Genomic DNA, 12,423 nt, shown 5'->3' with positions numbered 1-12,423 from the left:
CATTACTATAGTTTTGATTTGCAATTTTATCTTATACTTTCTGTAAGATTTAAATGATAAATGCATTAAAAATTTCTGTCAGCAGAAACACAATCCATAAAAATATGATCTGTAACATCAATAAACTCAAAGGACCAGAGTTTTTATATGTGACTAAAATAGGTTATATATGAATTTCAGTTAAGCTCAGAGTAGGAGTTAGGGCTGTAATTAAGTTAGTAGGCTCTGTACAGCATGCATGAAGCCCTGGATTTAGTCCACCCAGTACAGCATAAAACTGACACCCTGGCACTCACACCTGCAATGCCAGCACTCAGGAGGTAAAGGCAGAGGTTCAGAAGCCAAGGCCATCCTCAGGACGGCAAGCTTAAGGTCATCCTGGATATAAACCCTGTCTCAGAAAGAGGGGTTGGCAGTGGGGAGCTAAGTGGAGCTGGTCAGGTGTGAGCATGGATAACCGCGGGCAGGGAGCCTGCCACTGTCAACAGGCTTGGTGTGCGGCTCTTCTTGCTTGTGGTTCTTTGTCACTATGTGGCGTCAACTATCCCAAGGAGTGGAACTGAAAGTGACCCTTTCTCTGCCCCAGAGTTCTAGGCCATCGTCTCCTGTCCATCGTAGGCACAAAGCAAGTACACCTACTTTTTAAAAAAACAAACCGCTTATTTCCCCAAATCTTTCTTACCCTGCAGAATAAGAAGCTTCCACTGAATAGGTCCTACGCTACAGGGGATGCTTTTCCTTCTGCTCTTTCCCTAACACAAAAATATACACATATACATTAAGCTGTCTGGAAGATTTAAAAGTTATGGAGATTACTGATGATAGCAGCTAATGAATGTACTTAATGTCATTTAAAATGTACATTTAAGTTCTAGTCCCAGCTACTTAGAAGGCCAGGGCAAGAGGATTCTAAGTTCAAGGCCTTAATGGGGAGTTCTACATCATCCTGGGCAACTTATAACAAGATCCTGATTCGGGAAAAAAAAATTTTTTAAAATGCCGGAGATATGGCTTTGTCCCCTTGGCTCCAGTATCAGGATCACAGCTCTGCTTGCCTTCCTAAGGAGGCCTGTGGGACCCCAGCAACATTCAGGTCCCCCTGGGGTAGAGCCAGCAGAGGTGATCAGCATGCTTGCTATTCCCGGAGCTCCATTGTCAGGTCCTGCCTGCCTCCCTGAGTTCTGCCAGCATCAGGAACATTCAGCCAACACCAGGGACGACCCAGCCTAAAGACCTAATCAACAAGAGCCAGGGAAATATGTACCACCAGAGCCTAGCTATCCTACCACAGCAAGCCCAGGACATCCTAATGTGTCTGAAGAACAAGAAAATGACCTTAAATTTAAACTCATGAAGATGATAGGAAATAAATAAATAAATCCCTTAAAGAAATTCAGCAAACCACAAGAAGATGGAGATACATAACTCAGTGGCTGAGCACTCACAAAAGACTCAGGAACAACCTCCAGTACTAAAACAAAAGACAACACGTAGAACGGTTAAAATGGTAAACTTACGATCTCTACATTAATAATTTAAAAATAACATAAAAGAAAATGAAAGCAGAGGTGAGAATTTCTAGATAGACTAACTCCATCTGGGATGGAAGGCACGTGTGGTGAGGAAAGCTGAAATGGAACAGTAGGCATGCAGAATTGCAGCACACAGGAAATGCTGAGCCCCAGAGGTTCCAGACCAGACTGAGCTGTGCACAGCAGTATTTAACAGTCGGACTCTGCTTTCCTTTTGGCTTGTGGGAAGAGAGGCCTATTACTCAACCGCTCATGACAACTGCTGGAAAGGTCTGACTTGCTTATTTGGAAATTGTTAGAAGTTTAGAGTTACATTAAGTAACAACTATACAAAGCTGATGATAAGTTTTAGCTTTTCATTCAAACGAGTCTAAAAGAAGGTAGCTCTTTACTCTGAGTCGACTAAAACTTGAAAGTTTAGGACAGACACTGATTTTTACTTAGATTTTTAATTTCTCTAAAATTAAAGGTGGGCCCCTATTTATATAATTTCCAACTGGTTATATAAATATATAACCAGTTGGAAAATAAATGGTGTAAACATTTTAAGAATGTATGATACACACACAGACACACACACAGACACACACAGACACACACACACACACACCCTAACTCTTTTAGTTTTGGGAGGCGGGCTGTTTTTCTGTTTTTCTTAATTAATTTATTTTTATTTTACATGGTGATTACACATGTGTACCACATGTGTGTGGGTGCATGCAGAGGCTAGCAGAGGGCTTCCAGTATCCCAGAACTGGGGCTACAGTCAATGGGAGCTGCTGTGACCTCAACAGGATCTGTGAAGAGCAAGTGCTCTCAGCCACTGCAGCATCACCACTCCAGATGGAGGCTGGCTCTTTTAATGAGCTTTTTCCCCCCTTGAAAAATAAGAGAATATATCTATGGGCATAAATAAAACAGAACCTAACAGCAACCTGACAAAACAAATTTGGGAGCCTGGCTTCTATAAAACCAAAGCACATTTAGTGGCAGGACTCAAAATTAGATCCATTTTTTTAAGAAAAAAAAAATGTTTATTTTTCAAATAAAAAGTACCTCATTTGTTATTTTTATCCAGAAAGACAAAAAGTATGGAAAGAAACATAAACCACGAATTTGGTGTTCCTTACTATTTTATAGGGATAGTAAAGTTGTTAACCAAGATTAATTTACATTATACCTAGAAAAAAATCCAGCATGACACCTGGCACGCTAAATAAACTTCAGGAGCTATTATTAGGATAATTCTTTTATTTATTAATTAATATAAGATCACACTACTGGCTTTTTCCCCGTTCTTAAAACAGGGTCTTACTATGTAGCCATGGCTGTCCTGGAACTCAATATATAGACCAAGCTGGCTTTGAGCTCAGAGAGTTTAACTTTCCTAGTGCTGGGATTAAAGGTATATGCCATCATACTGAGTTATTTACTGGGCTTCCAGAAGTGGCAAGGAAACATACAAATTGATGACACTTTGGCCCTTCTGTTGGTGGAGATTGAGAATCCCCAGTCCCTAAAATTAGTTTGTTTTGTTTTTTTTTTAAACAAGGTCTCTCTACATAGCCCTTGCTGTCCTGAAACCAAGCAGACCTCAACCTCTACCTGCCTCAGATTCCCAAGTGCTAGCATTAAAGGCCTCAAAGCCCAGCCTAGAACCCTAAAAATTTTTGAAGGATGTTTTGTTTTTCAAACTCAGACTATAATACATCTTAAAATTTACTGCTTTATTGTAAGATACAACTGTCCTGTCCCTTAGTAAGCTATAACCACAAAATATATGTAATTAAAGATTTTTATCTAAAATCTATATATTAAAAACAAGTAAATCTTAATATATTTTATTTACTATATTCAAAAATATTACAGTATGTAATAAATCTAAAAAATGTTACTGAGATGTTTTATATTCCTTTCTGATACTTTGAAACCAAAACATTTTAAACCAACAGTACATCTTAACCTGGACCCGCCTATTCCAGTGTTTTCATTGGTGAGGCAGTCATTGATACCTCCTAGTGTTGGCGCATAGATGTGCTAGAAACAGATCAGACTGGATCATTTAAGTTAAAGAGCTCTACACTTAGTACTATAAGCAATGATCTCTTCAAATCTAATGGTTTTTAGTAGTAACTTAATAGAACTAAATTGAAAACATAATTTTAAAATTTTAAGATTCTAAGGCTCTCTTAAGAAAATCTTTCTTTGAGATAAGGTCTCACTATGTAGTCTAAACTGGCCTTGAACTTGTAATCAGCCTTTAGTGTGCTGGAATTACAGGCATAAGCATGATATACCACTTATGAAAGCTCAGGCTTAGACTATCCCTCATCAGTCTGCAGAAGGCCCTGACCTAGGTGCTGCAAAAGAACACAACAAAGCTCCTATGGGACGGTAGGACTCAGCCAGCTCCTGAGAGGTGGAAGAGAAGGTGGCAGAGATTGGGGCTAAAAGACGCATTTCTGGGGTATCAAAAGATGTTATTGTTTTAAATCGGTTCTTGAATACAAACAAGGTAGAAGCCTACACATTGAGGAACAGAATGGCATAGCATGACCATTCCTAAACCAATCCATTAGCCTCCATGGGAAATTGGCAAATCCTTCCCAACCTACCCCACCCTTGTGAGGCTCAGAAAGATGGCAAAGTCTTCCTCTAGTCCCCAATATTTACCACCTTCAGACTGCTCCACCAAGATTAGCTAGACCTGACTTCTGGTTCATCTGTATAAGATGATCTGCCTCCTTGTTCAGCTGTACATAATGAACCTGTCCCGTTATGTGGCTGAATGTAATGAGGTTACCTTCTATTCAACTGTTCATGATAAACACACTGAACTTCCTGGGCACTGTGGCTTCCTCATCCAAGAGCCCAGGCCACCCAATCCCAGTTTTTTAGTCTCTAGAGATCCCTCTATGTGTGTCTGTTCTTCATTTCCTCATGGTCTCAGGTAGGTCAATCTCTGGGACTGTGCAGATATGGTACTGACCATCTGGCTACAATGGTCCTGTTTGTCTTCATCTAGGAAAAATAATTCATTCAGTTATTCTAAATAGTTTTTATTGAGCAACTATTCAGAAAGCCTTTCGCTCTAAGGTATGAGCTGAGTATTGAGGACGATAACTAATAACCTATACTAACTTACCATAGTCTCAGCATCTGTATAATAGTGTTTGCATTTCTATTTAACAGACAAAGAAACTAAGATACTGACAGTTAAATCTGACCAAATCAGGATAGTGAGATGGCTGAGTGGGTAAAGACACTTGCGGCCTAGTGTAGCAAGATGAGTTTGATCTCCAGGACAAACATGGTGAAAGAAGAGAAAGACTCCTCCCACAAGTTGTCCTATGACCTCCATGTATACACACCACCCCACACACTAAATAAATGTGAAAAAACTAAAATGAAATTGACAAAATTATGCTGATAATCTAGAAATCTGGTTGAAAGTTCTACCACTGAAATTCTGTACTAGATGGCCTTGTCTGGAATAAGAGACAGGAGCTGGAAAGGTGGTTCCATGGGTCAAGGCACTCACCGCCAAGCCTCACAACCAGAGTTCTAGCCTTCAAGATGCCTTCTGACCTCCACCTATACTTTGTAGAATGCACACTTGTACACATGTACACACACTTGTACCTCATGCCTCCACTGTATAAGTAATTTAAAAATTGTTAAATCAAGATAAATCCTCTTCCTCTTCAGGGATGTTGCAAGAATTCAACAAAAAATTTACATAAAGTGGATGCAGCACAATTCCCAGTAACTATTATAATTACCTATCTTGTTTATTGGCCTAAAAGTAGGATAATAGGACTGGCAGGATATGACTTTTACTTCCTATGTTTTTGCTAAAAGGACAGACAAGCAGGAAGTAGAATCTAGCAGATGTCAAAATATTACCTCCTGCCTCAGCATAAATTATCATGACCACGCTATACAAGTGATCAAAATAGCCTCCGTTTCTTGCACCTTTCTGACTTCAAGAACTTCTTAGGGGGTTGGAAAGATGGTTCAATGGTTAAGAGCAAAAGCTGCTCTTGCTAAGGACCTGAGTTCCCTTCACAGTACCCACAATTGCCTATAACTCCAGCCTCACCAGGATCCTACACTTTTGGCTACCACAGGCAACTGATTCACAAGTACATATCCCACCCCATATACACACATAATTTAAAAATAAAATAAATCTAAAGCAAAACAACCCCCCAGAACTTCTCTGAGGCTTTTACTTTCAAAGTAAAGATTCTTATGGACTCCATCAATAGCTTTTAAGAATTTGCTGAACACAGTAGTGCATACCTTTAACCCTACACTCAGGAGCAGAGGCAGGTAATATCTGTGAGTTTAAAGCCAGGCTGGTCTACATAGCAAGTTCTAGGCCAATTAGGGCTACACAGTGAGATAAAATAATTAAAATAAACAGGAACAGAAACAGAAAAAGAACAATTAGCAATCTAAAGATTTCAAAAATAATAAGAGCTGTTAAACATGGGTCATAAAGCATGGATAGATACTCACAGTGTTAAAGGTATGTCTAGGCAAATGAAAACAGTAAAATCCTAGGCAGTAAGTAATAAAAGAGGTGGCAGGCTGAGGTGCGGGGTAATAAGCCCACCTGCATCATGTGGTTAGAAGAAAGGAATTGGTACAGTTTGAATGTAAACGTCCTCATAGGCTGTTACGATTGAATGTATGGTCTTTAGATGGTATTGCTATTTGTGAGGCTGTGGGAAGTTTGGTGTGGCTGGAGAAGTAGGGTCACTAGGAGTGAGCTTTTGAAGATTAAAGCCCAGCCCCACTGCCAGTGTAGTCTCTGCTTTCTGGTCTGGCTGCTGTATGACAAGCTCTACAATGTATTCCTGCTTTGATGGATGGAGCCACTCCCACCATCCAGCTTGCTTTGTCATGATAGACTGAACTCTCTGAAACTGTGAACCAATGTAAATCCTTCCTCCCTTCAGTTACTTCTGTCACATTTCCTCACAGTTGTGGGGAGCCGCCCTCACATTCGCCTTACAAGATGGTGCTGACATCCTGTGTTCTAAGTGGTAAACAAATAATCTGCGCATGTGCCAAGGGTAGTTCTCCACTCCATGTGCTCTGCCTTCCCCGTGACGACAACTCGGCCGATGGGCTGCAGCCAATCAGGGAGTGACACGTCCTAGGCGGAGGATAATTCTCCTTAAAAGGGACGGGGTTTCACCATTCTCTCTCTTGCTCTTTCTTGCTTTTGCTCTTGCACTCTTGCGCTCTGGCTCCTAAAGATGTAAGCAATAGAGCTCTTGCTCTTGCTCTCTTGCTTTGGCTCTTGCTCTCTTGCTCTCTTGCTCTCTTGCTCTCTTGCTCTCTGGCTCCTGAAGATGTAAGCAATAAAGCTCTTGCTCTCTTGCTCTCTGGCTCCTAAAGATGTAAGCAATAAAGCTTTGCCGCAGAAGATTCCGGTTTGTTGTTGTTCTTCCTGGCCGGTCGCGAGAACGCGTGTAAGACACAGTGAGAAGAAAAGTGACTAATATAACAACAAAGAAGCAATGAGAGGTTACAGCACTCGCTTAGTGCTGAAGGTAGAAAGAGCAAATACAGTGTCTACTGTTCGGAAGATTTATAGTGTCACAGGAGACAGTGCAATGTGAGACGTGACTAAGAATGGCCAGGATGACAGGGGAAACTCTATGGGGTTTTTTCTGTTATTGTTTTTGAGTCAGGGTCTCTTTATGTAGCCCTGGCTATGCTGGAACTCTCTCTCTAGACCAGAGACAGGCTTTAAATTCAGAGATTCCCCCTACCTCTGCCTCCTGAGTGCTCAGATTAAAGGTGTACACCTCTGTGCTCTGCAGGGAGAACACCATGAAGAAAGCACCCTTCATACTTCAATCAAGGAAGAAAATGGGATCCAACTAAGAAATAAGGCTAGGGAGTTACTGGGGGGTTTGGGCAGCACATCCTACATCAACTAGAAGTCCTGGGAATTAAACATCTTCATCTCTAAAACAATGAAAGGGCCAGTGAGGTGGCACAATGGGTAAGACACTTCCCACCAAGCCTGACAATCTAAGTTTGATCTCCTGGACCCACCTGCTGGAAGGAGAAATGACTCCAGAAGGTTGTGCTATTGCCTTTACATGAATACCACAGCACATTCCCATATGTGTGCACACACAAATACACAAATAAAATAAATAAATGGTAAAAAAAAAAACCAACTTGAATAAGGATGGAATCTTCCATCATAGACTAATTTAGTAAAGTCATATATACTGTTTAAATTCTTTGTTTCATAGTCATACACATTCATTCTAATGTATTGTAAAAACTCAAAGGGACAGATTCTCAAGAGAAAAACTTTGTACAGGACAAAATGTATATTCACAATAATGAGACTATATATATAATGAAATATCTTAAAGACTTGGTGATCTAACACAAACTTTAGTATTTTAACCTTAATAAATGTAGCTTTAGTATAGGTAGATGAGTCTTACTATGACATGGTAAGGTGAGAGAATGAAAGTCTGCTTCTGTTACAGGTCTCACTTAAAACAGAAAATATTTTGACAAATGTCATTATATACACAAATGAATCACACATTGATAAAATGTGACTACAACCTAAAACAAGGTTTTGTAACTCCTTAGTTTTCATAAGATAGTCACAAAATGTTAGGTATGTTCCTCATAGAGCATTATTATCAGTTATTGTTAGTTATCAGTCATTATATTAGGGCAGCATAATGCCATAGTTACTAGCTTAACTGCCCAAACTCAACACATATTAGAAATGTCAACAAAAGCAAAGAGTATTTTACTTAATGGTGTCCTAATTCTTATTAAAATAACTACAAAGGCATTTTATACATTAAACAACTGTGTAAGTCAAGAAAACAAGTTGTAGAACAATGGAGAATGTGTCTTTCTACAACTGCTTGAGACACAGAGACAAGTATTTTCCTGTCTAGCTGTTTAAATGTCAATAGACATACAAGCAAGCAAGAATGCTTAATGGAGTATTTATGAGCCTTGTGAAAATCAAATCTAAACATTATTATAGATACAGTAACCCAATGTTTACTTGTTTTAAAACAAAGTAATAAAAAGGTATAGAGTGTGTGTGTGTGTGTGCGTGTGCATGTTGTGTATGTGTGTTTGCACACACATGCATGCGCACATGTACATGTGCATAGGCGTGAAAGCAAGAGGTCAGCAGTGGGCATCTTCCTCAATCACTTCCCTAATATTTAATCTTTAAAAAAGCATTCTGATTCCATTTACACAGAAATATGGTAATTAAATAAAGTTGCACTTATCAAAATAAGCATTAGAAATGAGGGTATGTATATGTAGTACACATATGTTGTACATATAATCTGTATGTGTGCTTATAAAGTCAGCTATAATTTTACTTTACGTACCTCTGCAGGTCAACTATTTCATTGTTAAGGGTATCTAGTTCCTTAATAGCAGAAAAATCTGCAACAGGACTTGATCCTGTGATGTTCTAAAAAACAAAAAATTCACAGTTATACATTACTACTATAAATGCTAAGCACTAAAAATGATAAAAGCTATACAGAGAGACAAGGTATTTCATTTTACTACATTACTAGCACTTTTCATTCATTTAATAAAATACTTAGCACAACTATATATGTGTAATTGTAATTACATATGTACTTGTAAATTAAGACAGTTCTCTTATAATCTCCAGAAAGCTATTATGACCCCACACCTCAGAGCCCACTGCCTTTGTCTACCCAGAATTCTACAGTAAATAAAACACATGCTGATTAGAAATGAATTCTCCTACTGAGATGTGTTATTTATCAGCAAGAGGGATGATGACTTTCTTCCATTTAAATCATCTGGCACAGAATAAGTATACAAATTTTGTTGAATCTCAGAATTATAATAATGGTTGATTTTATTCAATTCAACAATTACTAACTTTTCTTAAATGCTTTTAGTATCTACTCTATTTAACCTAAAACCTACTAACCCACTGCTCAAACATGTTCTGTAAACATGTTCACTACATACATAACTGTATTTCATGTTAATGCTGTTTTGTTTTAAACTTTTAATATTTTCTCTGTGTGTGTGTGTGTGTGTGTGTGTGTGTGCGCGCCACAGAGGCCAGGAAAAGGTATCAGATTCCCTGGAACTGGAATTCCAGGTGGTTGGGCACAGTGTGACATGGGTGCTGGGAGTCAAACCCAGATCCTTTCCAGCAGCCATACACACTTAACTGAAGCCATCTCTCCGGCCTGTTAGGTTTTTTGAGGCAGGATCTCATTTACTCAGCCTGGCCTTAACTTGCTATGAAGAAAATGGTGACCTTGAATTCCTAATCCTCCTGCCTCTATCCACAAGTGCTGGGATTACATGGGGTGCTAGTGTACCCAACACTTGGTTTTCGTTCAGTAAGTAATATTAAATATCAGAATTGGTTACCAAATGTTACCTATAAAAATGAAATCTAGGCTTAACCTAGAGTCTGTCACTTTCCTAACTATATTCTCTTCACCAGAAAAATGGAAAAATTAATCTCTGCCCTGCCTACAGGTAGGTCAAATAAATGGTTTTCTTCTTTGAACTCCCATTGATGTCTTGTTTAGCTTTTTAAAGTCAGAGCAGGGCTGGGGAGATGGGTCAGAGGTTAAGAGCGCCGACTGCTCTTCCAGAGGTCCTGAGTTCAATTCCCGGCCACCACACGGTGGCTCACAGCCATCTGTAATGGGTTCCAAAGCCCTCTTCTGGTGTGTCAGAAGAGAGTGACAGTGTGCTCATATATATATAAAGTAAATAAACCTTAAAGAAAAAAATGTTTAAAGTCAGAGCAAAGGATAACTGTTCCTTTAAACACCTGGTTTATACACACTATTACAATCTGACAAATAGCAGAATCATCAGCTTTTGGAAATGGTAACACTGAAGCCTACTGTGTGGAACCTAAGATATATTAGTGACCTCTCTAGCAGAATATAAAACTGAGTATTAATACTAATGTGGCCAGGCATGGTGGCACACGCCTTTAATCCCAGCACTCGGGAGGCAGAGGCAGGCGGATTTCTGAGTTCGAGGCCAGCCTGGTCTACAAAGTGAGTTCCAGAACAGCCAGGGCTATACAGAGAAACCCTGTCTCGAAAAACCAAAAAAACTAATGTGAACTTAATGTATATCACCAACTTACACGACAGAAGAAGAAACCTGAAGGTTCCATAATATTTCATTTCCTCACCCTTATAAAGTCATTTAAAGTTTACCAAGCCCATCAATCAGTTCTCAAAAGTAATCTGAAAAGTATATTATTAGGGAGGTCAGTATTAACTCAATTTAGAGCTGAGAAAACAGACCAAGTGACTGCTCAAAGTTGAACCTGGCTATTAATTTTATCAAAAGTTTTCTGATTATATTAAAAAGTTCATTTTATAACATGACCTTTGGCATCTGCATGCCAAAATAATTTAGAAAACACTGTGCCAAAAGTACACATGGTAAACTGGTCGATCAAATTTGATAATTTCTTCAATGTTTTTTTAAATATCACCTTACCTGTTAGTATTGAATTTGTTTTGACTATCAGCATTAAAACTCACCTATATGGTCTTAATTAATTAAAATTCTAATTTTGTATAGATTACAACTTTACATCAAATATACTTCTTTTGAAGATGTAGTTGAGACAATGCTTCCCCCTACATAGTTCAGGCTATTCTTGAGCTTCCTAGTTAGTCTATGCTAGTCTTAAACTTACTGTGAACCTCCTGCCTTAGCCTTTGGAGTGCTGAGGTTACTGGTATACACTGCCATAGTGAGTCTCAAAAAAACCTGTTTTACTAAACCCAATTGATTCACAGACTGTTATGGATGCTAAATTAAATTAAATTTTTTAAGGCAGATTTTGCACGAGACAGTTATTCACTAAGTTTTAGCTTTATTTAAAGTTGACCTGTGGACTAGGATGAGTCAGCCAGCCAGGCAAGTGAAAAAAGAAAAATAGCACTTGATCTCACTTTCATCATCAAGAGTAACTTCTATCACTTAAATTGCTACTGAGAAGTATTCTATCAGAGGTGCAAGTATACCAGAAAACACATGGCTTCCACACCTCTTCTGTCACTCCAACTTTAAAAAGTGGCTCAGATTTGAGTCTTTCCTATTAAAATATCAACAGATAAAAAGATAAAGTTAAACAAATTAGTTTAACCATAAACAAATTAGAAGGTGATAGCTTTACATGACTAAAGTGGCATGCGAGCAAATATGGAAACATCCAGCTAAAATTATATATAGCACATGAAGGGCACACATAGAAAAATGTGTCATGCCCTTCTTTAAAAACTATTTTGTTCATTTATTTGATTTTGAATTATTTTTATGTGTATTAGCATTTGCTTAGCTACAAGTCTGTGCACCAAGTGTGTACTTGGTGCCTGTGGGGACCAGAAGGTGGCTCTGGATCCCCTGAAACTGCAGTTCTAGGGGTTGGGAGCTGCCATGCATATGAGCCTAGGAATCAAAGCCAGATCTTCTGGTAGAGCTTCTCTCCATACACCCCTTTCTGTTTAATTTTTAAGTGTTTGAGTATTCTGACTATATGTATGTAAGTGTGCACATAGTGCTGGTGGAGGACAGAAGAGGGTGTCAGCTCCCCCTGGAACTGGAGTTACAGATGGTTGTGAAGCCACCATGTGAGGCTGAGAACCAAGACCTGGATTCTTTGCAAGAGCAGTCCTTGCTCTTAACTGCTGAGCCAATTCTCCGGTCCCACATGCACCCTTCTTACGAATATTTTCTCTCACATTTTGTGTGTCTCCTAAGTCTCACTTGAGTAATTTTGAGTGGATTAAGCAGTCCAGGGAAAGCAAGGCACAGTGCATGCAAGAATCAA

At 39.0% G+C, this 12,423-nt stretch overlaps 1 protein-coding gene across 6 annotated transcripts in view; it reads right to left on the bottom strand.

The window, feature by feature from the left end:
- Nucleotides 1-12,423, bottom strand: part of Eps15 (epidermal growth factor receptor pathway substrate 15) — a 107,643-nt gene that overhangs the window by 49,096 nt on the left and 46,124 nt on the right. For all 6 annotated transcript variants that reach the window (XM_017319956.2, XM_006502738.2, XM_006502740.3 and 3 more), the window contains one exon: nt 8,945-9,030. In XM_017319956.2, the coding sequence (XP_017175445.1) occupies nt 8,945-9,030 (86 nt within the window). The remainder of the gene's footprint in view (nt 1-8,944; nt 9,031-12,423) is intronic.

The sequence above is a fragment of the Mus musculus genome, chromosome 4, assembly GCF_000001635.26.
Source record: "Mus musculus strain C57BL/6J chromosome 4, GRCm38.p6 C57BL/6J".
Lineage (NCBI taxonomy): Eukaryota > Metazoa > Chordata > Mammalia > Rodentia > Muridae > Mus > Mus musculus.
The sequence above is the reverse complement of the archived record's forward strand: the minus strand, read 5'-3'. Positions and strand labels throughout refer to the sequence as shown.